Below are 26,655 nucleotides of genomic sequence, written 5' to 3' on the forward strand. Positions count from 1 at the left end.
TTCCGAGCACTGCACCGCTCAAGTCCCCCGCCCCCCCCAAGTGTCACGCCGAGCCGCCCAAGTCCCCGCCCCAGTGTCACGTTGCACCGCCCAAGTCCCCGCCCCTCCCGAGCACCGCACTGCGCCGCCCAAGTCCCTGTCCCCCCAGCACAGTGCCACGCCTCCCAAGCCCTGCCTCCCCCCAGCTGAACCAAAAAATCCAAAAACCCCGAGTGCCGCCCCAACCACGTGCTTGGTAGGCTGGTGTCTGGAGCCGGTCCTGTGTGTTACAGCTGTGATCGAGCCACCGGCCTTCTATTTAGCAGGTTTAGTGAAGACTCGCCAAATCGACAGCAGATTGCTCTTCAGTCAGTCCCTGTATTCTACCCCCAATGAGGGTATGTCTACACTACCCGCCAAATCAGTGGGCAGCGATCGATCCAGCGGGGATTGATTTATCGCGTGTAGTCTAGACGTGATAAATCGATCCCCGAGCGCTCTCCCGTTGACTCCTGTACTCCAGCGCCACAAGAGGCGCAGGCAGAGTCGACGCGGGAGCGGCAGCAGTTGACTTGCCGCAGTGAAGACACCACGGTAAGTCGATCTAAGTACGTCAACTTCAGCTACGTTATTCACGTACCTGGAGTTGCGTAGCATAGTCGACTTACTGCAGTAGTGTAGACACTGTTATCTCTGTTGGTAAAATTAAGCCAATACCTCCCCTGGGATAGGTGCCGACTCTGTGGGTGCTTCGGGGCTGGAGCACCCATGGGGGAAAATTGGTGGGGGCTCTGCACCCACTGGCAGCTCCCCGCTCCCCCAACCCCAGTTCACCTTCACTCCACCTCCTCCCCTGAGCATGCTTTGTCCCCGCTTCTCCCAGTGCTTGATGCCGCAAAACAGCTGTTTGGTGGCAGCAAGCGCTGGGAGGGAGGGGGAGGAGGGGGAACGCGGTGCTCCGGGAAGAGGTGGGGATTTGGTGAAGGGGTCCAATAGGGGCAGGGAGGGGGTGGAGTTGGGGCAGAGATTTTGGGGAAGGGGTTGGAATGGGGGTGGGGCTGGAGGTGAGCACCCACCAGTGCTGGGAAAAGTCGGCGCCTATGCTTGACACGTGTTATGTTTGATTCATTACCACACTGGATTGGGAGTGGCCCTAGTGCTACAAGACTGCTGCTAGATAAACAAGTGTCAAAGCAGTGAAAAGTAAGGGGATGCAATTAGTGAAACCAGAAGATCCTTGTACGTTTCTGAGCTCCCACACAGCGGGGCTGTTTGTTGCTAGTGTGGGGAGGGATTCCAAGGCCAGAGGGACTTGTTCTGAGTCCCCAGCCAGACTCCCTGCAGGGCATTAGGCCAGAGGATCCCCACAGTCACTCCTGCCTCCAGCTCAGATCTGGTGGTGGAGCCAGAGCATGGCTTTTAGAGCCATCTGGCCTGCATGAAAAGCCCCCAAGGAATGAAGCATATCCCCCCCTAACCTAACTTGGCCCCAGGGGGAGCTGCCCCACTGAGGACTCACCCTTCCTGCTAAACATCTGCCTCTTGTTCCCAGTGTGGATTTGTCCAACATCCGCTCCTAGCTGCTGGCCGTGCTTGGCCTTTGCAGGAGACTCAAGCCCCTTTGGGTCAGAAATCTTTGCTTTGCTGATTCTAACCCAGGATCCAGCTTCCCCCGCATTAGGACGTGAGAACAGCTATACTGACTCAGACCAATGGTCCATTCTAGCCCATTATTCCTGTTTGCAGCAGTGGCTGGTGCCAGATGTTTCAGAGCCAATAAACATAACAGGGCAATTTATCAAATGAGTCAGCCCCTGTAGTCCCAGCTTTTGGCAGTTAGAGGTTTAGGACAATCAGAGCATGGGGTTGCATCCCCAACCATGTTGGCTACTAGCTACTGAGGAACCTATCCTCCATGAAGTCAGCTAATTCTTTTCTGAAGCTGGGTAGTTAGACTTTTGGCCTGACAACAATCCTGGCAATGAGTTCCACATGCTGACTGTGCCTTGTGTGAAGTGTTTCCTTATGTTTGTTTTAAGCTGGATGCCTACTCATTGTGTGTTGGATGAAGGGGTAAATAACACTTCATTTGCTTTCTCCACACCAGGCATGACTTTTGTTGCTGGGGGTAGGGGGAGTTTGCAGGGCAGAGCCTGTTGGTGCTGCTGCCAGTGAGAGCGGAAACATTCCTGCATGGTGGCAAAACAAGCTGGGATGCTCTAAGGAGCAGGAGAGAGACTGCTAGTGAGCCCCTGCCCCCGCCCATAGCCAGGCATCGTCTCCCCTAGCCAATGTGCAGGCCCCTACAGAGGGATTTCCCCCCAGTGTAAGCTTTTACTTAGCACCTCCTAAAACAGCAGCAGCAGCTAGTAGGCTGTATAGGGTAGTGCCCCTTTCCTACAATAGCACCACTTGCTCCTAGGCAGAACTCCCTGCTACAGAGGGACGGAGGATCCCTGATCTGCCCCTACACAGAGATCTGCCTCTCCCCCATATACCTCCCCTCCGCAGGGCCCTTGCGAGCACAGGCACTAGTACCTTTGCTGGTCCCTGATATAGTAACCACTTGGCTGGAGACGCGCATGCACAGGAGGACAAACAGCCCCCCCCCCCCCCCCGAAACTGTGCATGCGTCATGGTGCATGCGCAGTCTTCGCCTCACTGGAGACGCAGGGAGGGGGGGCTCCGCTCGTATTGGTTGGGGCAGCGGCATAAGCCCAGAAGCGGCCTACGCGTGAGTGAGTAGAGGCAGCAGCAGCTGCAGCATCCAGAGCCAAAGGCAAGAGGAGCACAGAGAGCGCCCACCCCGCGCGGGGACCCGACCCTGGCCCTCAGTCACCGGCGGGGCATGGCCACAGCAGTCACAGGCTCGTGGGCAGCCGAGGCCCAGCTACGTTCCAAAGAGACGCTGTTTGGTTGGTCTGAAACCCAGCAGCAACTCGAGCCGGCTGGGGGGAGGGGAAGAGCCGCGAGGCTCAGACCCAGCGGGGCAGGCACAAGTGGCTGCCTGTTGGGTTTGCTAGAAGGGGCAATGAGCAAGGCCGCCCGGGGCAAGTGGGGCAATTTGCCCCAGGCCCTGCAGGGGCCCGCACAAGAATATAGTATTCTATAGTATTGCAACTTTTTTTTATGGAAGGGGCCCCTGAAATTGCTTTGCCCCAGGCCCCCTGAATCCTCTGGGCTGCCCTGGCAATGAGGAAGCAGAGTCCAAGCTACGAACTTTCCGTTTGCATGCTAGTTTCAGAGCTGTGTTAACAATGGTCAGGTGTAAACTTTTGAAAGACCCACCCTAAGGTGGTGGGCAGAGTTATGAAAACCTGGGTGCTGAGGTTGCTCCTAAGTGAGGGTTTACTGGAAAACGCGTAAGAATGGCCCAACAGGGTCAGACCAATGGTTGCACTAGTCCAGTCTTCCTGACCAGAGTCCAGGCTTCCCTTTAAACCTGCTGCCTATTAATGTTGTTTGCACACCGCCCCTGCACCCCCAGGTCCTATATGCACAGTTGGGATTATGTTGAGAGATCCTTTTGTAGCTCATGAAGAGGACTGGTCCTAGTACAGACCCCACCCCCACGGGCACCACTATTTACCTCTCTCCATTCCTAAAACTGACCATTTATTCCTATCTTTTAAACCAGTTACTGACCTATGACAGGGCCTTCCCCCTCTCTCATCCCATGACACTTCACCTTGCTAAAAAGGCTTTCTGAAAATCTAAGTGCTCTGGGTCCTTTTTGTTCACATGCTTGTTGACTGACTCTTCCCCAATGAATTCTGTTCATCTGTGTCTGACAATTTTGTTCTTTACTAGAAGTCAGGCTTACTAAGCTGTAATTGCCAGGATCACCTCTGGAGCCCTTTTAAAAACTGGTGTCACATTAGCTATCCTCCAGTCATTTGGTACAGAAGCAGATTTAAATGATGTTACCCCATTGGGACGGGGGGAGGGCCTGCTGTAGCAGCCCTCAAAATCAGTAGAAGAAAGACAAGTTAGCACGCCTTCCAAAGTACTTTAATAATAAAAAAATATATCTCTTGCTCTCGGGCGGGGAGGGGGGCTGTCGGGTCTGAAACCCGTGCCCCAGGTGTCAGGAGCACACAGAGAAGCCAGAACTGGTTGCAGACAGAGAGCAAACAGGGATGTCTCCAAAGAAAGCTGGGTCAGTCATGGGGTGCAGGAGCAGGAGGAAGAGCACCATGCCCAGCACATAGAAGATGACAACAGTGAGGCGCTGGGGATGCTCCAGGGCAGCACAGATGGCAGGGAAGCCAATGTAGTTACAGAAGGAGTGGCACAACACAGGGCCAATCAGGTGTCCTGGATGGGAGAAGAGAACACTTTTTTTTTTGTTTTTTTTAACCACAATGTGCCACAACCATGCATTCACAAGCCTAGGGATGAGCTGAAGCAGCCCTGTGACAGCTTTGGGGGGACTGGAGCCAGTGTTCTCTCTAATTTTTTACATCCATGTGCGGAATTAATTTTGTTATATGGAGGTGATGTGTGACACAAGGGGGGTGGGAGTCTGGGGTGCAGGCTGCCCTGCGGGAGAGGCAAACCCCTGGAGCCCAACTGGTTATAAGGGAGGAACACTGGGCATAAACAGGGGAAGGGACTCTTTCCAAGACAGGCATCTGGTCTTATCTCACTAGAGCCCCTGTGGCAGAGGGTAGAGAAATGGCTGGTGGTTCCATGCCAGGCTGGGGAGGGAACTCTGCACAGGAAGGCAACCTGCAGCACTGACCTGTCCTAATGAAGATGAATGCTGTGTAGGCCCCGAAGACAGCTGTGTATGAGAACTGGAAAGCTGCAGAAGAGAGCAGAATCTTTTAGAGAGCCACTGAAATTCCCTCATACAGCATCACCACTGATCACTTCTGGCCAAAAACTGTGCGCGCTTAAAACAGGGTTGCCACATCTTCCCCCACCACCAGGGATCCAGAGAGAGGCCATACTAACTACAGTTATGTTAATTAAACTCACTTTCTAGATTACAATTTACATTTAGTGAACAAAAGAGTTTTGATTTAGAAAATACAATGGACTCAAACATAAACCCCACCCTTCATACCCTTTTGAGTTCCAGCTTCAATAAAGACACGTATTCCTTGATGTGTTGGCTTCTTGATTGATTGAATGATTAACCCTCCTCTGCCAATGTCTCTGTTCCTGCCACTTTACCTTGTCTACAGGATGTTTAGTAGCCCTATTTCCTTCACTGGTCTCCTGGAACTTTTCCTCTTTCTAGGTATTATCCCTTCTGTGGCTATTTCAGCTCTGTTACTAGCTCCCCTTTGACAATGGAACTCAATCACCAGGGTTGTATCCACTGGCTCCCCACTTACCGCATCCCTTCTTTTCTGGTGCTTGTTGCTGCCTTGCTCACCACTCCTCAGACTTCACCAGCTGTTCTGGAGGGAAGCTGCTGTTCACCCCTCCCCCTGCACAACTCGCTCCAGACTCTTCCCAGCAACTTGCACTGCTCTCATTGTGCTTTTGACCCAACAGCCTCCAATACCGTGGGACAATTCATATTCCTCTCCCCAGAGATGCCTGTGGTACAGGCACACATCATTGGTGGCAGGCCGGGAGTGGGAGTGAGGGAGGGGACTCTCCTCAGTTAAGAGCCAGAGACAGGCACAGGGGAGCTCCAGGGCTGGCTAGATGCGTGGGATTGCTCTAGGTAGGGATTTGACCATAATTACCTCTGCCCCTGGTAATGAGGAGGAAACGCTAGCAGGTTCACACGCAACCAGCTGCACCCAGAGCAGGCTAAGGTAGTGCTGGTCTAGGGGTCCTTAGTTCAGGACCATCACCCTGGCAACCATTTCCTACCTGCCGACAGGAAGATGCTGGCCACGCTGCCCTGGCGGAACCGTAGCTGCTCAATAACGTGGTGGAAGTGAGCTGGAAGAGGGAAATGTCCATCAGTGCCTGTGGCCAGCCCGGCACCCGCTCCCCAGCCTCCACTGGCAGGAGCTGATCTGAGGAGAACCCTGCTTGGACCAGGCTGCACCAACCCCACCTGCACCTGCTCCCCATCTCTGGGAGCATGCTGGCCCCTAATGGGCACCAGGCAGGGGGTTGTGCATAGGGCTGAGGGTTCTAATCCATGCTCCTGCACCCAAGGCAGACACCCCTAGCTCAGATGGGCTTGCTTTGTGCTCAGTGGGCCTGGGGAGGGGAGTGGAGAAGCTGAACTCAGCCTCCCCCCCTCACTGTATGGGAGGAGGTAGGTACTGGTTCCCTTGCCAAGCTGCTCAGGGGGTGGGGGTAGGATCAGTGCAACCCCCTCAGCCCCACTGGGTTCAGGAAGAGGAAGGGAGACAGAGAGGAGGGGTGGGGAAAAGTGACGTGGGAAGGAGCAATGCTGGGCCTAGGTCCCATGACCCTGACTCTGCCCCCACCACAACCTGGGGGTGGAAGCTGTGCTCAGAGCCATACTGTTGACCCTGCCTGGATGCTTTGCAGTGGCTGGGGAGGGAGCTCTGCCTACCATGGGGCAGCTCAGTCAGGGGGCCTGAGCAGTGCTGGGTACTCACCAACCCCGAAGAAGAGCGGGCAGGTGAAGATGGCTGGCCCCAGGCCAGTGCAAGGGATAAGCATGGGCAGCATACAAGCCCGGAACACCAGCTCCTCCGTCAGGGGTGCGATCACCTGGTTGCGGAGCCAGCGCATGTCACTCAGGCACAGCGCCCAGAAGCGGGGGTCTGCAGGGACAAGGAAGGTAGCATTATGTGTCTGGCATTGCTGGAGATCTCTGGGATGTCCTGTGGAGACCTGGCACAGAGCTCCCCTCACCAGTGCTGCTTGGGCATCTCATCTCAATAGATCCAAGCAAAAAGCACAGACTAGGCCGAGGGTGCCCCCTTCCCATGACTCTGGGACCCCCTTCTTTGTCCCTGTGCACTCCCACTAGCTCTGAGCGGCTCCCAGGGGACACAGAGCTCTGGTGATGTATGCCTCCTAGTGCCCTTAGCTCACCACCAACACTCCCTGCAGCTTGCTGTTACAGGCAGCATGAGCCAGGACTCCAGGGGTACAATCCTGGCTCTGCCAATGGCCTCAGGTGAGTCCCTTCCTCTCTCCATGCCCCAGTTTCCCCTCCCACCATTTGTCTAGCTAGACTGTGAGCTCCTCAGGGCAGGGACTGTCTCTCACTGTGTCCGTGCAGCACCCAGCACACAGCATGAGAGGAGACGATTTTGATCTGTGTTCCTACGTGCTACCATAATCTAAATAGCAAGGCCTTACCAAACATGACCTTCAGTCCATCAGCCCAGTCCCAGGGACAGTCCATCGAGAGCTGAATGAGGGGCCCAAGAAACAGGACCTGGCACAGAAAAGGAGGTGCTGAGTGAGCGTCCCCTTTGGCATTCAGGTTTACCCCAGCTGTCAGTCCTGTCCCCACCAGAGACAGCCATTGTTCAAAGGTCACATAAAGGATCTGGGTGCCTGGTTTCCTGGCATTTTAATGGGCACCTAAAGCCCCTGGGCAGTTTGGAAATCTCTGCTCAGCACTTCTAGAGATGGCATCTGGCTATTAAGCCCTGTCTGCTCAGTGAGTCACAGTCCTTCCAACTGATCTCAGAGGGGCAGCTCTGCTATGCCCAGTTTGCTAGCAAGGTCAGGACAGAGCAGCCTGCACTACATCCCCACAATGGAGGAGTCCATGCCCTGCAGCGAGGGCAGCAGCACAGGGCAGACCACTGAGCCTGGCATCTCTTGTGTTTGCTGGCATGCCAAAGCAAGCGGGGCTGGAGAGAAGGCAGTTTGACGGGCAAACCATTGGCCCCCAAGAGAAAGCAGGCACCTGCTCTCAGCAAAGCCTCTATCAGGGGCCTGGCAGGTTGGGGCAGGGCAGCCCCCTAGGGAATTAGCCCTACACATACCATGGTGAGCAACAAGGGCAGTAGAGTCGCTGGCACGATTCCCTCCAGCCGGAAGCCCAGCAGAACTAGCAGGGATATACCTGGCTGAGCAAAACACAAGACACACGTGGATCAGGACCATGCAGGCCATCACCCCCTGGCCCAGCCCTGCAGCCAGCTCCCACACCCCAGTGCACAGGGCTCAGACACCTTGGGCTAGTCCCTTCTCCTCTCGGTGCCTTTGTTTCCCCTCCAACCCTGTGTCTGCTTAGACTGGGAGTTCTTTGGGGCAGGGCCTGTCTCTCACTGTGCCCCTGTTCAGCACCTATCACCATGGGTGATTTCGGTTGGGGGGTCTGTGCAGTCCCCAGCATGACAGGGGCGCCTGATCTTAATCAGAGTGTGCAAGCACCCATGTAATACAACACTCAGAGCCAGAGGGTGAGGCAGTGGCTGGCACAGCACTAACTAAAAGGATTCTCCCTGATGGGATTAGCCAGGAAGAAGGGGCGATGTGAAGGACCAGGCTAGCTGCAAGGGAGTCCCAGCTTGCTACATGAGTCACATGACTACTTTCCCAGGTAGGCAGCCCAACTTGCAGATGGGTGGGGGAGGGGAGGGAGGCGATAGAGACCAGGTGACAATCTTACCTTAATGCCTGTCAGCTCTTTCCAGAGCCAGACAAAGAGTGGCGAGAGGCCGGAGACGATCAGAACGCTGGTGAATCGCCGCTTGATCACGGCCGGGTGGTCTCTGCAAATGGAGACAAACCTTCAGGGCGCAGAGGAATGGAGGCTGCTCTGTTGTGCGGCCTAGGGTCTAGGTCCTCAGGACTCCTGGGTTCTATTCCTGGCTCTGCCACGAACCCATCGTGTGACTCTGGGCTATGCTTTTCCCTCTGTGTGTCTTGATGTAAGCCAGGGGTGTTGAGCTCATTTTGGGGAGGGAGCCGAGTCCCACTGTTAATGACAATTGCATGTTGGGGGCAGAATTCCCCCACCCCATTCCCCTCTGGCCTTTATTTCTCTTCCTTCCCCACCTGCCTTTCCTGAGTTCCCTCCTTCTTCCCCATCTTTGTGGCTCTTCACATCTAATGATTTTCCTGCCAATTCCCACAACCTCTCCTATTCCATCTGCTTATTGGCCATGCAACAGTTAACACTGGCATTTGTCTCCCATAGAGGGCTGAGGCCTTCATACTTCCTCCAGCCATCATTTCAGCCTCTCTGCAGACTCAGGAAGGCAACACTACGTCAGTTCCCATTATTATTATTATATGAATTGTGCAGTCATGGACCAGAACTCCATTGCACCCAGCGCTGCGCAAACTTGGAGAAAAGAGACAGCCCCTCTGCCCCAAAGAGTTTCCATTCCAAGGCACTGGACAGTTTCTCCCAGCCAGAAGCGATGGCCTAGCTCAGTGGTCCCCAACCTTTTTTGTCTGGCGGGCGCCAGATGACGAGCCACAGAGGACCGTGGCGGCAGACGAGCATCTGCCAAAATGCCGCCGACAAGCGGCAACGTCAATAGGCGTCGCCACCGACAAGTGGCATCATCCAGAGGTGTCGCCGCCGAAATGCTGCCGAAAATCGGTGACACCTCTGGATGACGCTGCTTGTAGGCAGCATTTCGGCGGATGCTGGTCTGCTGGCCAGTACGCGGGTGCACTTAGACACTCACTCACTGGGGCAGGTGGCTGGAGGGGTGGCGGGTGGGTATCAGGAGAGGGGGGTCACTCACCAGGGCAGGTGGGTCGGTACCAGGGGGCACTGGGTCGGTACCAGGAGGTGGGTCACTCACTGGGGCAGGTGGGTTGGGACCAGGGGGTCACTCACCGGGGCAGTACTGGGGGTTGGGTCACTCACCGGGGCAGGTGGCTGGGGGGGCCAAGGCGGTACTGGGGGGGTGGTCACTCACCGGGGCGGTACTGGCGGAGGGTGTCACTCCCTGAGGCAGGGGCTCGAGGGGTTCAGGGCAGTACCAGGAGGGGGAATCACTCACCGGGGCGGTACCGGGGAGGCGGTACCGGTACTGGGGCAGGTGGGTCGGAATGGGGGGGGTGTCACTCACCAGGGCAGGTGGGTCGGTATTGGGAGGGGGTGGGTCACTCACTGGGGGGTGGGTCACTCACTGTGCATGGGGGAGCACAGCTGTTCTCATACCCTCAAGGGCATCTCCATTTCAGGATGTCCATTCGGAAAGGTTGGAAATCTCTTGCAGCCACAAGTGGTCGCTCTGGGAGGGGTGGGTCACTCACTGGGGTAGATGCCTGGGGGCTGGGGCAGGTTGGTATCGGGAGGAGGGGTCACGCACCAGGGCAGGTGGGTCAGTCCCAGGGGCTGGGTCAGTCCCAGGGGTCACTCACGGGGCAGGGGGTCGGTCCCGGGGGTCACTCACGGGCAGGGGAGTCGGTCCCGGGGTCACTCACGGGGCGGGGGGGTCGGTCCCGGGGGGGGTCACTCACGGGGCGGGAGGGGTCGGTCCCGGGGGGGGCCCTCACCGGGGCAGGTGGCTGTTCCACACGTAGAGGCTGCCCACGTAGGCGCAGGCCAGGCTGAGGCAGGCGAGCAGCGCGGCCCAGCAGAGCGCGGGGAGCCGGGGCCCGGCGCCGGCCCAGCCGCGGGGACCCAGAGGAGTCGACCGGGCTCGGCGCCTCCGGCCCGCCAGGGCCACATCCGCTGCAGCCGACATCGCCCGGCCGGCCCGGCCCGCCCCCCGTGACGGGGAGAGGCGGGAGCGAGGGAGGGACCGGGACGGGCCGAGGCACCCCCATAGCGCCGGCGGCCTGTGCACCGCGCCCCGTGACGGGAGAGCCGGGCCCTTCCCCGCGCCCCGGGATCTGCCCGCAGCCCGCCTGCCCCGCTCGAGCAGCCCAGCCGCCTGGTCCCCCCCACTACCCCAGCCCGCCCCGGTCCCCGCTCCGGCCCGCTCTCTCCCCAGCCCACCCCGGTCACCCTCCCCGGCTACTCCCTAACTCTCCGCGGTCCCCCTCCCACTACTCTCCCAGCGCCCCCATGATCCCCTTCCCACTACTCCCCAGCCCACCCCAGTCACCCCACCCTCCCCGGCTACTCCCTAACTCTACCCAGTCCCCCTCTTCCCCACTACTCCCCCAGCCATCCCGTCACCCTCGCTCTTCCCCCAGTACTCCTGTTCCCTCCCCACATCCTCCCCAGCACTCACCAGTCACCCCTCATTACCCCCAGTCAGCCCCCTCCCCTGCTACTCCCTAACCCTCCCCACTACCTCTCCTCCCCAGTCACCCCCATTACCCCACCAGCACTCACCAGTCACCCCCATTACCCCCCAGGACTCACCAGCCACTTCCCCAGCACTCCTCGTCACCCCCATTACCCTCCCCCAGCACTTCCCAGTCACTCCCCCTTACCTCCCAGAACTTCTTGGTCAACCCCTCTCCCCACCATCATTCCCCAGTCTCTCTCTGTCTCTCTCACACACACACACACACACCCCTCCCCTCCCGCTACCCCTCAGCACTCCCTGATCACACCCCCTCCCCAGTGCATGTCCCCAGAACTTTCTGATAATTCTCTTCCCTTACAACCCTTCAGCACTTCCTGGTCACTCCCCGCTTCCTCCACAGCATTCCTCACTAATGTTGGGACTCATTAAGAAAGGGATAGATAATAAAAGACAGCAAAAAGACAGTTACCTTTTCTGTAACTGGTATTCTTCAAGATGTGTTGCTCATGTCCATTCCACAGTAGGTGTGTGTGCTCGCCATGTGCACTGGTGCCGGAAGTTTTTTCCCTAGCAGTACCCATAGGGGAGCACCCCTGGTGGCCCCTGGAGTGGTGCCTCCATGGTGCAGTATAAGAGGCGCTGAGCGCTCCTCCACCCGCAGTTCCTTCTTGCCAGACAACTCCAACAGAGGGGAAGGAGGGCGGGATGTGGAATAGACATGAGCAACACATCTTGAAGAACACCAGTTATGGAAAAGGTAACTGTCTTTTCTTCTTCGAGTGATTGCGCATGTGCATTCCACAATAGGTAATTCCAAGCTATACCTGTTGGAGATGGGTAGGAGTTCACAGACTCTCAGGATGGAGTACTGCCCTGCCAAACCCAGCATCCTCTCTGGTTTGGGAGATGATCGCATAATACAAGGTGAAGTGTGAATGGAAGACCATGTGGCAGCCCTACAAATGTCCAGAATGGGAACATGGGCTAAAAAGGCAGCTGACCAGGCTTTCACCCTAGTCGAGTGTGCCCTTACAATCGGCGGGAGGGGAATCCCCGCCAGGTCGTAACAGGTACGACTACACAAAGTGATCCAGTTGGAGAGCCGCTGAGTGGAGATCAGCCGACCTCTCATGCGCTTGTCTGAGGTGATGAACATCTGCGAGGACTTCCTGAATGGCTTTGTCCGTTCCAGGTAAAAGGCCGGAGCCCGTCTCAAATCCAGCATGTGGAGGAGGCGCTCCTTACTGGACGCATGGGGCTTGGGACAGAGCACCGGCAGGAAGATATGCTGACCCATGTGGTAGGTGGAGATCACCTTGGGGAGGAACAAAGGATGTAGTTGGAGCAGGACCTTATCCTTATGGAACACTGTGTACGGGGGTTCGGAGGTCAGGGCCCTGAGCTCCGAGACCTGTCTGTCTGATGTGATCACCACCAGGAAGGCCACCTGCAAGAGGTGCGACCAGGAGCATGTAGCTAGCAGTTCAAACGGGGGACCCGTCAACCGGGCCAGCACCAAGTTCAGGTCCCACTGCTGGACTGGGGGCCTAATGTACAGGAGGAGATGATCCAATCCCTTGAGGAATCAGCCAGTCATAGCATGGGAGAATACCGTGTGTCTCTGCACCGGCGGGTGGAAGGCCGATATAGCCGCCAAGTGCACTTTAATGGACGAGGATGCTTGGCCCTGGGCTCCAAGGTGAAGGAAGTAATCTAAAATGAGTTGGATCAAAGCAGCCATGGGCCAAACGCCCTGATCGACTACCCACTGGGAAAACCGAGACCACTTTGCCAGGTAGGCCTGACACGTGGAGGGCCGTCTGCTTTCCAAGAGGACGCGCTGAGCCCCTTCTGAGCACGTCCTTTCCTCCCCGCCTAACGATTGAGCAGCCATGCCGTGAGATAGTGCCGCTAGGTTGGGGTGGAGGAGGTAGCCCTGGTCCTGGGAGAGCAGGTCCGGGTGGGATGGCAATGGCAATGGCCACGTCAGGGCGACCGCCAGGCTTGTGAGGGTCCTGTACCAATGTTGCCTGGGCCATGCCAGGGCAATCAGAAGCACCCGGGCTCTGTCCGTTTTTATCTTCTCCAAGACCTTGCCGATCAGCGGGATCAGGGGGAAGGCATAGAGAAGCTGGCCCGACCAGGACAGGAGGAAGGCATTGGAGATGGTGCCAAAGCCCAACCCTGCCCACCCCCGGAGCAAAAGCGGGGACACCAGCAGTTCTGCCGAGTCGTGAACAGGTCCACCTGGGGAGTTCCCCACTCTTGGAAAATCCTGTGCACCACCTCTGGGTGTAGTGACTCGTGCTGAGAGAAGAAGTCTCAGCTCAGGCAATCCGCCCACGAGTTCTGGGTGTCCGGTAAGTGGTAGGCCTGTAGGCAAATGTTGTGGGCTATACAGAAGTCCCACAGCCTGAGGGCTTCCTGGCAGAGGGCAGAGGAGCAGGCCCCGCCTTGCCTGTTGATGTAAAACATCGAGGCTGTGTTGTCCGTGAGAACCCTGACCACTCTGCCCTCCAGGTGTGAGTGGAAGGCCATGCATGCCAGCCGGACTGCCTGGAGCTCCTTGATGTTTATATGCAGGGAAAGGTCCTGTGCAGACCACAGACCTTGGGTCTGAACATTCCCAAAATGGTCCCCCCACCCCAGGTCCGACGTGTCGGACACTAGCTCCACCAATGGGGGCCTGCCCCTGAATGGGACCCCATGGAGCATGTTACCCAGGGCGGACCACCACTGTAGGGAGGTGCGCCCCAGTTCGGGCACAGTTCTCCCGTCTCTGGACTGGGAGAATACTGAGGCCAACCGGAGCTGGAGGGCCTCATCCTGAGTCTGGTGTGACGAACCACATATGTGCATGCCGACATGTGACCCAGGAGCTGGAGGCATGCTCTGGCTGTGGTCACGCCGTCACAGGGAACCTTGTGACCGTGTTGATGAGCCCTTTTAGGGTCTCAAATCTGCCTGGTGGCCCTGGCCGATGTCACATCCAGGACTGCCCCAATAAACTCTATGTGCTGCATTGGGACTAACGTGGACTCGGTGTCATTTACCAACAGGCCCAGAGTGGTGCATGTGGACAGGAGGAGCGCCATGTGATTCCGCACCTGCGACCTGGAGCTGCCCTTGACCAGCCAGTCATCGAGATAGGGGAAGATCTGAACCCCACGACATCTGAGGTAGGCCACCACCGCAGACATGCATTTCATGAACACCCTGTGAACAGTGGACAGGCCAAATGGGACCGTAAATTGGTAGTGTTCCTGCCCAACCGTGAAACGGAGGAAACGCCTGTGCCTCTGGAATATATGAATGTAGAAGTACGTGTCCTTCAGATCGAGGGCGGTGTACCAGTCCCTGGGATCCAGGGAGGGGATGATGGAGGCCAGAGAGACCATGCGAAACTTGAGCTTTACCACATACTGGTTCAGGCCTCGCAGGTCCAGGATGGGCCTGAGCCCCTCTTTGGCCTTTAGGATAAGGAAATAGCGGGAATAGTACCCCTTGTGTTTGAACTTCACTGGCACCACTTCCACCACTCCTAAACCAAGGAGCCACCCCACCTCCTGCTTGAGCAGGGCCTTGTGAGAGGGGTCCCCCAGGAGGGACGGGGGCGGTTGGGTGGGGTAGAGGTAAACTGGAGGGTGTAGCCCTGGGAGACAGTGTTGAGGACCTATCGGTCCGAGGTCAGCTGCGACCACTCTGGGAGAAAACCACGCAACCGGTTGGAGAAGGGAAGCTTTACTGTGGGTGGATCCCTGGTATGAACTGATAAATCGCCCCTGGGTGTCCCATCAAAACTGACATTTTCCTGCCTGTTTGCCCTTGGAAGGCCCAGGCTCAGGACCGCCTCGGTGGATGTTTCTTATAGTCCCAAGACTTTTTATAAGGGGGCTCATATTTAGAGTGGGTGGCCTGGGTGGGAGCCAGCTGAGGCTTCAACTTGGTCTAGCTGGAGCTGGGACATAGAGGCCAAGTGTCTTAAGCGTTGTGCGGGAATCTTTCAGGCCGTGCAATTTCACGTCCGTCTGTTCGCAAACAGGGCCTTGCTGTCGAACGAAAGTTCCTGCAAGGAGTTCTGTGCCTCACTGGACAGCCCAGACAGTAGGAGTCACGACGCCCTCCTCATGGACACCGCGGAGGCCATAGACCTTGCCGCCGTATCAGTGGCATCCGATGCTGCCTGCAGGATTGCCCTGGTAGCTGCTGTACCCTCCGCCACCAGAGCTTTGAACTCCTTCCTGTCACGCTCCGGGAGGGAGTCCTCAGATTCGGGCAGAGAGCCCCACAAATTGAACTCATACCACCTTAGGAGGGCTTGATGGTTTGCCACCCTTAACTGGAAACTTGAGGACAAATAAACCTTTCTCCTGAATAAGTCCAGCCTCCTTGAGTCTTTATTTTTCGGAGTAGGGGCTGGTTGACCCTGCCTCTCCCTGTGGTTGACCGACTCGACCATCAGGGAGTTAGGGGCAGGGTGGGTGTACAGGTATTCATGCCCCTTGGTGGGCACAAAGTACTTCCATTCCGCCCTCTTAGAGATGGGGGGCAAGGAAACGGGGGTTTACCACAAGGTGTTTGAAATTTTCGCCACCCCTTCATGGAGTGGGAGAGCCATCCTGCCCGGCACCGAGGCAGATAGGACGTTGAAGAGGGAGTCCGAGGGTTCCTCCACCTCCTTGGCTTGAAGGTTGAGGCTCAATGCCACCCTTTTCAATAGTTCCTGGTGGGCCTTAGAGTCCTCCTGTGGAACAGATGGAGGAGGGGCCGTAATCACCTCATCGGGAAGGATGAAGGTGGGGGTGCAGTACTCTGCGTACCCACCTGTGCCGGAGGTCCCACCACTTGGTCATCCTCCGGGCACGGAACCAGAGATGAACGCCCACCGACTCCTTCCTGGGAGGCTGAGATAGGGAGGCTGGCGGTCTCTCTCCGAGGCTCCGGCCACGGAGTGAGCCACCACCAGAGGCTGCGTTGGGGGCCACAGGGCCCATTGGTACCACGTTGCCAACCAAGGAGCCTGGTGCCACTGCACCTGTTGTGGCACCGGCGGAGCAGGCTATTCAGCCTGAGGGGATATGGGAGTCCCCCAAACATCATAGGCAACTCAAATGTCCGTCACTGTTGGGAAAAAACTTGTAGCAGGTCTGTCAGGGCTTAAACCCTGGGGTCTTAGGCATAACAAATTGTGCTCCAGCACAAACAAAGGCTTCAGAAGAAGGAGGCAGAAAACCCCCTCCACAAAACAAAACAAAACTATGAAACAAAACTAAAGAAAGAAAAGTGGGAAACTAACAGCAAAGACTGTCTTGAGCTGCCAGCAGTTGAGGAGGACCTGAGCCCACCACCCAGCATGAGGTGTTCTGCACAGGGGCAGGCCCATGAGCACTACTTTGCAGTCTTCAATCAAGAGCACACAAGACACAAACATCCTATGGTGGAGCTCCCACGGGACATATACTCAAAGAAGAACTCAGGAGTCCTGCACCACTGTCATGTCCCTTGACCACAAAGCCATCTGCCCTCCCTCCTTCTAATACAAGACTGTCAGCTCTTTGAGGCAAGGGACCAACTTTGTTCCATTTTTGTACAGTGCGTAGCACAGAGGTGTTCTTGTGCATATTGGGGCTCCTAGCCCTTACTGTCATCCAGCAATAAAGAACAAGAACCCCATTGAATGGATGGTCTTTATTTGGCTTTGTTTGCATGGGGGAGCACAGCTGTTCTCATACCCTCGGCTAAGGGCATCTCCATTTCAGGATGTCCATTCAGAAAGGTTGGAAATCTCTTGCAGCCACAAGTGGTCGCTCTGCGGGACAAATACAAACAGGCATTGGTCTGTGACTAGACAGGAGCAGAGAAGCCTCTCCACTGGCGAGGGAGGTTACAGCAGCACCTGGAGCCCATGTCCTCCCATGCCAGGTACTGCTCACACATCCAGGCCAAACTCTTCCAAAGCAGAGTGACATCAGGTGCCTCATTTTTTGAGCATCCAACTAGAGATGCTGTAAGGACCCTGATTTCCAGACAGTGCTTGGCCACCACCCTCAAAATCAGGCCCCTTATGTTGGGCTACCAAAAGCCTGGCACCACAGATGACTGGTGCCTTTTTCAAACAGTAAATGGAAGTCTCCACTCCAAAGAACTTCCAGTCTTTCCCTTGGTCTAAACAGGGCCCTATTTGGTCAAGATATGAAGTGTATGTGATTCCCACAGATCTCAGTGGGCTCCTGGAATCCTGGCTCCCCTCCCTTCCCAGAGCTGGGACTAGAACCCAGGAGTCCTGATTCCCAGTCCCTGCACCTGTGCTCTAACCCACTAGGCCCCTCTCCACTTCCTTCTCTGAGCTCCACACTCCCAGCCCACCTTGCTCTCCTCTGAAAACCAAACCCAGACTTTTGCATAATCTAGAAGGATTTTTTAAAAGAAATCCCCATAGCCATGTTGATGTATTACTCCTGACTGATAATCCTTAGCCCCTCTATCTAAGCCTCTCAAAATCCTTTCCACACATTCATACCTGTAGTCACAGCTCCCTCTGGTAGTTGGGTTAGTGTTATCCCCATTTTGCAGACAGGGAAAGTCAGGTAGAGAGGGAAGACACATTCGAACTCAGCACCGATTGATTCTGAAGCCCACGCTCCTTCCTCCAGGCCACACCACCCCTCAGTACTGGAGAACATGGCCTTGTGGGTGCCATCCAGTTTGACCCTTCCCTTTTACTCAAACCGAGTTTGATTTCTGGAGAGCTTCTTCCCTGACCAACCTGCCACAGATTCTCACTGCTTCTGGCTCTGCCCTCTGATACAGCTGTAAAGCCCTCCTCTCTTTCACCTAGGAACATCCTGGCATCTGCTCCTTCCTTGGGACTCCACAGGCAAAAACTCAGCTGGCTGCCAAAGTCTGTCATGAGATCGTCTGTCCTCTCCTGCAAGCCACCCAGTGGCTCTTGCTCCAGAGCCCGACGTGCATTGTTCTCCATGGTTGCTGTCTTCCTCCTCTTAGTTTCACTCATTTCTCCCCACAAGTCAGCTCTGTCCTCCAGAGAGGCTGTAAACATAAAATGAACGTGATGCTCTCGCGATAACTGTCTTATACTGTTCTATCACTGGGAAATGCTGCAGAGCTAGTTACCCAGTGTCTGATACCATGCTGTAGGCAAATGGGACCTCTTTGCCAGGCTCGGCAAAGGCCACATGTAATCCTAGGGGGCTCGTGAATCTGGTAGACACAGACTGAGCAGAGCCAGCAGCTGTAAGGCTGAATAAATTCACACTAGGAATAAGGGGAAAATGTTTAGCCAGGAGGGAGATTCCCCCTGGTTGGGATTCTCCATCCCTTAGCAGCTTTACATCCAGCCGGATGTCTCCCTGAATGGTATGTTCTAGCTCCACCACTGGATCGATGCTGAATGCAGGAATCACTGGGTGAGGTTCTCTGGCCTGTTTGATGCAGGGGGTCATGCCCGATGATCAGAATAGTCCCTGACCATGAAATCTATGGACAAATGGTGGGCAAAATCCACTGTGAGCATGTGTAAATGCAGACAAGAGCAGGCCATTCAATCAACTCCAGTGCTGTGGTAAGGGAAATAGAAACTGCACAGGAAAATGATCTCAGAGCCATCATGGGGCTGCTCAGTGGGGAAGGAAGGGCGAGGGGGTTAGAGAAAGGAATAAGATATTAAGGGATGTTAAGGGTAGAGAGAGCCCAGCCCAGGGAGCAGGGCACAGGACTCTTGGGCTCTATTACCAGCTCTGCCACTGGCCTGCGGCATGACCTTGGGCAAGTCCCTTCCCCCCTCGGTACCTCTGTTTCCCCTCACACCCTATGTCTATTCTGATTGTCTCTCACTGTTGGGCTACACAGTGCTCAGTCTGATGTGAGTCTGATCTCAGTCGGGGAGGGTCTGTGCAGAGCCTGGCACAATAGGGGCCCTAATTCAGTCATGCAAAGAATAACAGGCAATATGATTGTGGTTGTTCTATGAACTGCTGGCCTGTTTATCTACTTTTCTAGTACAAAGGTGGCTGGATCCAAGCCCCAGTGTGGTCACCGGAAAGAGCATTTGTGGGGCGTCTGGGTGGCTATCACCTAGAGGAGCTCTGTGTGTGTTCAGAGGGAATGTGCGTCCTCTGGACATTGTTTTACCCGGCTCTGAATCGACAGAATTGATGCTGTCAGATGCCTCTTCCTGTGACAGCTTCTGGCCAGCTGTTGGTAAGTCACACGCAGCAAGCCAGGCTGGGTTGGCATCTTCAGGTACCTGCTGTTGAAAGTTACCTTCATTAAGTCTGATGAGCAGGGGACAGTTCTGCCAACCTGGCTACACTGGAGAACTGGGTAGGGGAGGCTGAACTGATGCAAAAGCAGCCATGCAGAACTGACTGCACTGCTCCCCACAGCCAAGCACGGTGCTCTCAGCTGCATGCCTGGCAGTACAAGTGCATTTTGGGTAGCTATCCCACAGAGTGGTTGCAGACGTGTATTCTGCTCAGGTCAGTGTGTGCCCAGTGCACCAAAGCCAGAGAACTTTACCTAACAGTACACATGGGGCAGCGCTTTCACCACCTGACCCCTTAGCCTCTCCCCTGGATATTTAAGGACTTCACTACACCCTTCCTTCTCACCTCCCACGGCTTGAGTCAGAGTGCTCAGACTCTTTTCCCCTCAGGCTTTATTCCATAGCGCTGTGATTTTTCTGTATATAGCTGTTAGTTGTGGCTAGCTTAGCAGTACCCTTAAGTTTAGTTTATTATTAATAGTTAGATAAGATTTTGCACACTCTTTCCAGGTTTCAGGGGCCAGAGAGGAGGTTCCCCTTTGGAACTGGAGAAAGGGATTCTACTCACGGTACTTCCTGCTCCCCAAGTCCAAGGGAGGAGCGTGATATCTATCCTCAGTCTGCGTCTCAACAAGTACATCAATTACATGAGATTCCACATGGTCACGCTAACTACTATTCTCCCCACTTTGAATCACAATGACTGGCTTGCTGCCCTCAATCTTCAGGATGCTTACTTCCATGTAGTGATTTTCCCAAGCCACAGTAGTTTCTGAGATTTGTAATGACAGATCAGCATTATCAGTACACCGTGCTTCTCTTTGGCTTGTCCTTAGCTCCCTGGGTATTTACCAAACACTTGTCTACAGTAAAAGCATATCTCAGAAAAGAGGAATGAGAGGGTTACTCACATTGTGCAGTAATTGAGGTATTTCAAAATGAGTATCTCTGTGGGTGCTTCACTTCAGGTGTTGGTGCATCCCGGCACCGTTCGATGGGAGATTTTCAGTAGCAATGCCTGGTCAGGATATACATGCGCAGTAGCTGTCTCGCAGTGCCATTAGCACTTCCATCTAGCATGTGCACGGCCTGACCCCTTCAGTTCCTTTTCTACCACGGAGTCTTTAATGCGAACTCCGAAGTAGAGGGGAGGAAGGTGGGTAGTGGAACACCCACAGGGGGACACATCTCCAAGAACCTCAGTTACTGCACGTGGTGAGTAACCCTCTCTTCTTCTTTGCGTGCTGTCCCTGTGGATGCTCCACTTCAGGTGACTGTAAAGCAGTGCCCTACTGTGGATGGATGGGCTGCGGAGTTGAATGCCTAGTTGATGCTAGCACTGTTCGGCCTAGTATTGTATCTGAGCCTGAGCTTTGCATTATTGCGTAGAGATTAATGAATGTGTGTTCAGACGCCCAAGTGGTGGCTCGACGTATCTCTGTGAGTGGTACATTATTCAAAAAGGCTGTTGAGGCTGATATTGATCTCGTCAAATGGGCTCTGATCCCTGTTGGGGGTTCCCTTTTTTGTTGTTGATATAATAGGTGGATGCAATTGGAGATCCATTTTGAAAGTCTTTGTTTTGATATTGCAGATCCCTTTGATCGTTCAGTTGTGGAGATGAACAGTCTCTGTGATTTTTTGAATGGTTTCATTCTATCTAGGTAAAATGCTAATGCACGTCTAACATCTAGAGCAGGGGTCGGCAACCTTTCAGGAGTGGTGTGCCGAATCTTCATTTATTCACTCTAATTTAAGGTTGCGCGTGCCAGTAATACATTTTAACGTTTTTAGAAGGTCTCTTTCTATAAGTCTGTAATAAAACTAAACTATTATTGTATGTAAAGTAAATAAGGCTTTTTTAAATGTTTAAGAAGCTTCATTTAAAATTAAATTAAAATGCAGAGTCCCCCGGACTGGTGGCCAGGACCTAGGCAGTGTGAGTGCCACTGAAAATCAGCTCGCGTGCCGCCTTCGGCACCTGTGCCATAGATTGCCTACCCCTGATCTAGAGAGTGTAGGATTGTCTCTTCTGTAGTCCCATACGGGCTAGGGTAAAATGTAGGTAAGTGAATTGGTTGGTTGAGATGAAAGGATGATGATACCTTGGGGACAAATTTTGGGTGTGGTCTCAGTGTCACTTTGTCTTTGAAGAATACGGTAGATGGAGTATGGGCCATGAGAGCCCCTATTTCACTTACTCTTTGCGCAGAAGTAATCGTGACCAGGAATACTACCTTCATTGAGAGGTGTAGTAGAGAACAAGTTATGAGTGGTTCAAATGGTGCTTTGGTAAGGCCTCTAAGGACCAGGTTTAGATCGCATGCTGGTGCGGGGTTGAGTATTTCTGGGTTATACCTGTGAGGAAATGCTTTGTGATCGGGTGTGTGAATACTGAGACACCATTGATCTTATGATGGAAAGCAATTATGGCTGATAGGTGTACTTTAACCGTACTTATGGTATGTCCTGATTGTTTCAGTTCTAAGATGTACTCCAAGATCAAATGAAGTGGTGCTGTAAGTGCAGTAATGTGTTTATTTCTGCACCACATGGACAACCTCTTCCATTTCTGCAGGTATGTTGCACAAGTGGAGGTCTTTCTGCTGTTTAGTAACACCTGTTTAACCTGTTCCAAGCAGGTTAATTCTTTGTGTTGGAGCAATGGAGGAGCCATACCTGCAAGTGAAGTTTCTCCATGTCCGGATGGAGGACTCGACTTTCATCTTGTGAGAGAAGATCCCATTGCAGCGGGAGAGGATATGGTGCGCAGATCGCCATGCATCTCAGGTATGGGAACCATGTCTGTCTGGGCCATGTCAGGGCTATAAGTATTACCTTGGCTTCGTTGTTTCATATCTTATGTATTACCCTGGAGATTAACTGAGTCAGTGGGAATGCTACAGGAGAGGTGTGTTTCATCTGATGAGGAAGACATCCCTTAGGAACTGTGTTCCCAGTCCTGTTAGTGACCAAAACCTTGGGCATTTGTTGTTTCATGCTGTTGCGAATAGGTCGATGTGTGGGAACCCCTACATGTGGAATATGTGTTGTTATGTTGTTGTTCAGTTCCCATTCATGTTCTTGGGGAAACTGTCTGCTTAATGTGTCCGCTGTCATGTTCTGCTGACCCAGGAGGTATGATGCTGTAATGGTGATGTTGTGTTTTATGCAACAGTTCCATCGTTTTATGGCTTCTGTGCATAGGGAGCGAGATTGTGCTCCGCCCTGTCGGTTTATGTAGAACATACATGCAGTGTTGTCCATCATGACTCTTATTGTTTTGTTCCGTATTATTGGGAGGAAATGGTTGCATGCATTGCGAACCATGCATAATTCAAGCAGGTTGATGTGTAAATGTGTCGCTGCGGGAGACCACTTCTCTTGGATTGTATGTTGGTTTAAGTGGGTGTTCCAGCCAATCGGTGAGGCATCTGTTGTGATTGCTATGGATGGTGGATCCTGCTGGAATGGGGTCCCTGAGCATACATTTCCTGGATTTGTCCACCATTGTAAGAAGTGCTGGACTTTTGGTATTAGTGTTAGGTTTTTGTTCAGGCTGCAAAAGGAAGAGCAGAGACTCCCAAAACTGGTGGTTAACACTGAAGTTAAACTCACCAACGAGTCACAAACTGTGCTTCTGATCCCCCACACTGGTTATCAAGAAGCTGAAAAAAGAAATCCCACCCTGCCTTTACTGCATTCCAGTTCTCTGGCTCCCAGTCAGCACATAGGTCCAGTACAGTGAGAAGTTATTTAAAACCTCTACTCACTATGCAAAATGTTCTTCTAACCCCAAAGGGTCAGCCACGTTATCAGGTCAATATTAGTTTGGATCTTACCCAATATACCACGCTGCCAGCCAATCCTTTAGTGTCTAAAACTAAAGGTTTATTATAAAGAAAAAAGAGAGAACGAGAAGAGAGTTTTTAAATGGTAACGCAATCAGATACATACAGAGACTTCAACGTCCCTATATCAGGTTCTTAGCAGTATTGGTGAATTTGCTGGCTTGAAAGTCCCTCTGGAACACATCCACAGCTTGGATGGGTCGTTCAGAGCTTAAGTTTGTAGAGAAATTACTCCAGAGGTGGGAAGCAGGATTGAAGACAAGATGGAGATGACGTAGCTGTTTTTTATATCCTTTGCCATGTGTTTAGTATTTCCTTTGTCCCAAACACAAACTCGTAGCACAGGACATGGAAAAATCTTGGAGTCCCCTGTCCATAGGCATGTCCTACAAGTCCTTCTGACTCATAAGGTGTAGCCCCTGGCTTCTTTCAATGGGTTGTTTCTACAGCTGATGACCCTTGATGGGCCATCAAACAGGCTAGGCACTGTTGATGCCAATCTGTCTGGGGGTGTCACCCAGAAACACAGCACAAGTTTTGAAATACAGATATACCATTGTGACATTCTATACCTTGGGGGAGCATACTGTAACACCCATATTCCTCATTTTCATGTAATCATGATCTTACATATAAAGCATGCCTTGTAAGGTATCAGGGGAAAGGTTATGATCTGCTGAAAGTCATTTCTCTATCCATATATGTGTATCATTAATGCATATGAAGTCATGAGAATTGTGTTGTATGGTGGTCACTAAAATATGCTGTAAGTTGGGGACTCAACCAGATATTAGCTCCCCAGAGGCAATTCTCCTGTGCTGCAAGCAACCAAGACACTGAGAAGAAGACTGGCCCAGGTTTAAGGAACAAACCTGTATATTAAGGACTGCAATATCCAGTGGGGTGAGGAAAAACTGCTTAATCTAGTTGCTGCCCAGCCTAATAGGGTTGAGAGTTTAGACTGCGTGCTTATCTTTTATTTTCTTTTGGTAACCACTCTGACTTGTTATGCTTTGACTTTTAATCATTTAAAATCTGTCTTTATAGTTAATAAATGTGTTTGTTTATTCTACCTGAAGCAGTGTGTTTGATTGGAAGTGTGTCAGAGGCTCCCCTTGGGACAACAAGCCTGGTACATATCAATTTCTTTGTTAAATTGATGAACTCAAATAAGCTTGCGGCGTTCAGCAGGCATAACTGGACACTGCAAGACGGAGGTTCCTAGGGTTGTGTCTGGGACCAGAGATATTGGCTAGTGTCATTCGCTTGCAAATAGCTGGGAGCAGCTTACATGCCAGAGGCTGTGTGTGAACAACCCAGGAGTGGGGGTTCTCACAGCAGAGCAGGGTAAGGCTGGCTCCCAGAGTCAATGACTGGAGTGACCTAGCAAATCACCAGTCCAAATAACACCAGAGGGGAATGTCACAACCATACACATCTATAACTCACAATACAAAGTGATACAAACATATAAACAAGATGATCATACTTGGCAAATCATAACATTTTCACAGATACCTTACATGGCATCTCTGGTCAGATTCCTTGCAATTTTATAATATTGGTATCAATATCATAAAGTGTGTCCCATATTCCATACAGTGTCACAGGTGCCTTGATGGAACCAGCAGAAACAGTGTGGCAAACACCCTCCACCATCCCTCCAACTTGCAAACATGCAGACAGAAAGTATTACGTAACAAATAAAGGCATGGACTTCCTCTTCTCGCACCCCCAGCCCAGCCCACCCTTAGTGGGGTAAACAACTGCAATCCTGATCCAACTCCAAGACAAGGATTGGAAGAGATTAAATCTATTTGGGTGGAAAGTCTACTCTTCGGCAAGTCTGCAGTTCCGCACGGCCAACTACACAGTGTTACTAGCAACATACGACCATGATAATTACGCTAAACTGAACGATTTCCTTGATGAAATCTCAGAGGACAAGAAGTAACAATTCCAAGCCATCATTAACAAGGGACAGCTTGTAGCCAGAACAGCACCCAAAGCATCCCTCAATGTTGTAGACACAGCCGCATGCACAACAGCAACAGCAATAGTAATGTGCAGAACTTCATGGCTATATTCTTCGGGAATCCTGAGGGAACTTCAAACTAAGGTAGAAGACCTTCCCTTTGATAGGGATAAACTGTTCTCCGCCAGGACAGATGAGGTCCTACATTCCATGAAGGACTCACGAGCTACACTAAGAACACTCAGCATTTACACAACCCCAAAGAGAAGGAGGAGATACCAGCCATACTCCCGCAACAGAGACAATACATTGCAACAACAACAGAGACAATTCGACAACCAGAGACAAAGACACCGGCCACAGAGATGTCATCTTTCCCAGTCTCAGTCTGTGGTGTCCCAAGCACCATCAGCCAAGATGCAATTTTGAAACATTGGTCAAGGGTCTGACTGACCTCTCCCAACAGCCAGCGCCAATATTAAGAACAACTCAGACCTTTGGTCATTGGCTATGACCGTTTTATCATATGTGGTTCTCCATCACCACAGACCACTGGGTATTAGAGATCATCCACACAGGTTATACCATCCCTTTTATCTCCATTCCACCTACCCATCCCCCTTCCCTGTCCCTCTTCAGGGACCCTTCCCCTGAGCACCTTCTACGACAATAAGTTAATAATCTTCTACAACTAGGTGCCGTGGAACAAGTTCCAACACAACACAAGGGGAAGGGAATTTATTCCCACTGTTTCCTGACTCAAAACAAAAACCGTGGATGGAGACCCATATTAGATTTTAGAAAACTCAACAAGTTTGTCCATACCCACAGATGGTCACACTAAACTCAATTATCCCAGTGCTGGAAAAGGAGGACTGGTTCTCACCCCTTGACCTACAAGAGGCATTCTTTCATATTACCATCCATCCCGCATGCAGACGGGTCCTATAATTCACAATAAGGAAAGACTATTTCCAATACAGAATGCTACCTTTCGGACTTTTGACAACCCTGAGAGTTTTTACCAAAACCCTAGCAGTAGTAGTGGTGCATTTGTGCAGACAGGGAATATTGATCTTCCAATACCTAGACAACTGCCTACTGAAAGGACCTACTCAAACAGAAACAATAAATATTACCCAGAGGACTGTCACCCTCTTTTACACCCTAAGGTTATAAATTAAGAAACTGAATCTACTCTAAAACCAGTACAACAATTGAACTTCATTGGAGCACACCTAGACTCCGTAGAGGCCAAAGCATCATTACCAATTACCAGATTTGTGCACTGACCACCCTCATATCAGTGATCACAAACAGCCCACGGGTATCTGCATACACCTGCCTTCAACTACTGGGACGTATGGCGGCCACCACCTTCGTAGTAAAACACGCTCGCTTACACATGTGCTGCCTACAGAGAGGGCTGAGCTTGGTATACATACCATGAAAGAACAGCCTGAACAAAAGGGCCCAAGCAATATTAATCAG

The 26,655-nt window shown here is 52.9% G+C and overlaps 2 protein-coding genes across 5 annotated transcripts in view; both read right to left on the reverse strand.

Moving 5' to 3' along the window:
* Positions 1–3,938: 3,938 nt before the first annotated feature.
* RCE1 (Ras converting CAAX endopeptidase 1) lies at positions 3,939–10,669 on the reverse strand. Of its 2 annotated transcripts, none has more exons than XM_039482818.1 (8): positions 10,351–10,669; positions 8,501–8,603; positions 7,872–7,955; positions 7,234–7,312; positions 6,522–6,689; positions 5,815–5,886; positions 4,724–4,786; positions 3,939–4,296 (listed from the first exon to the last, which is right to left on the reverse strand). In XM_039482818.1, exons 1-8 carry the CDS (start codon positions 10,539–10,541, stop codon positions 4,067–4,069), a joined length of 990 nt encoding a protein of 329 aa, XP_039338752.1. In that variant the 5' UTR covers positions 10,542–10,669; the 3' UTR covers positions 3,939–4,066. The 2 variants fall into 2 exon arrangements, with proteins under 2 accessions (XP_039338752.1, XP_039338753.1); XM_039482819.1 differs by lacking the exon at positions 10,351–10,669 and adding an exon at positions 9,982–10,025 and having other exon boundaries at positions 3,941–4,296.
* Positions 10,670–16,727: 6,058 nt separating this feature from the next.
* The window catches only part of C7H11orf80 (chromosome 7 C11orf80 homolog), a 56,318-nt gene continuing 46,390 nt past the window's right edge, over positions 16,728–26,655 (reverse strand). For all 3 annotated transcript variants that reach the window (XM_039546026.1, XM_039546023.1, XM_039546025.1), the window contains 3 exons: positions 19,206–19,323; positions 17,821–18,104; positions 16,728–16,863 (listed from right to left, as the gene is read on the reverse strand). In XM_039546026.1, coding sequence (XP_039401960.1) covers positions 16,810–16,863; positions 17,821–18,104; positions 19,206–19,323 — 456 coding nt within the window. In that variant the 3' untranslated portion in view covers positions 16,728–16,809. The remainder of the gene's footprint in view (positions 16,864–17,820; positions 18,105–19,205; positions 19,324–26,655) is intronic.

This window comes from Mauremys reevesii, linkage group 7 (assembly GCF_016161935.1).
Source record: "Mauremys reevesii isolate NIE-2019 linkage group 7, ASM1616193v1, whole genome shotgun sequence".
Classification (NCBI taxonomy): Eukaryota; Metazoa; Chordata; order Testudines; family Geoemydidae; genus Mauremys; species Mauremys reevesii.

Coding starts and splice junctions, on each gene's coding strand:
- RCE1 (XM_039482818.1), bottom strand. CDS start 10,541: ATGTCGGCTGCAGCGGATGTGGCCCTGGCGGGCCGGAGGCGCCGAGCC. Junction 8,604..10,350: donor TGGAACAGCCACCTGCCCCG/GTGAGGGCCCCC, acceptor CTCCATTTGCAG/AGACCACCCGGCCGTGATCA. Junction 7,956..8,500: donor AAGAGCTGACAGGCATTAAG/GTAAGATTGTCA, acceptor TGTTTTGCTCAG/CCAGGTATATCCCTGCTAGT.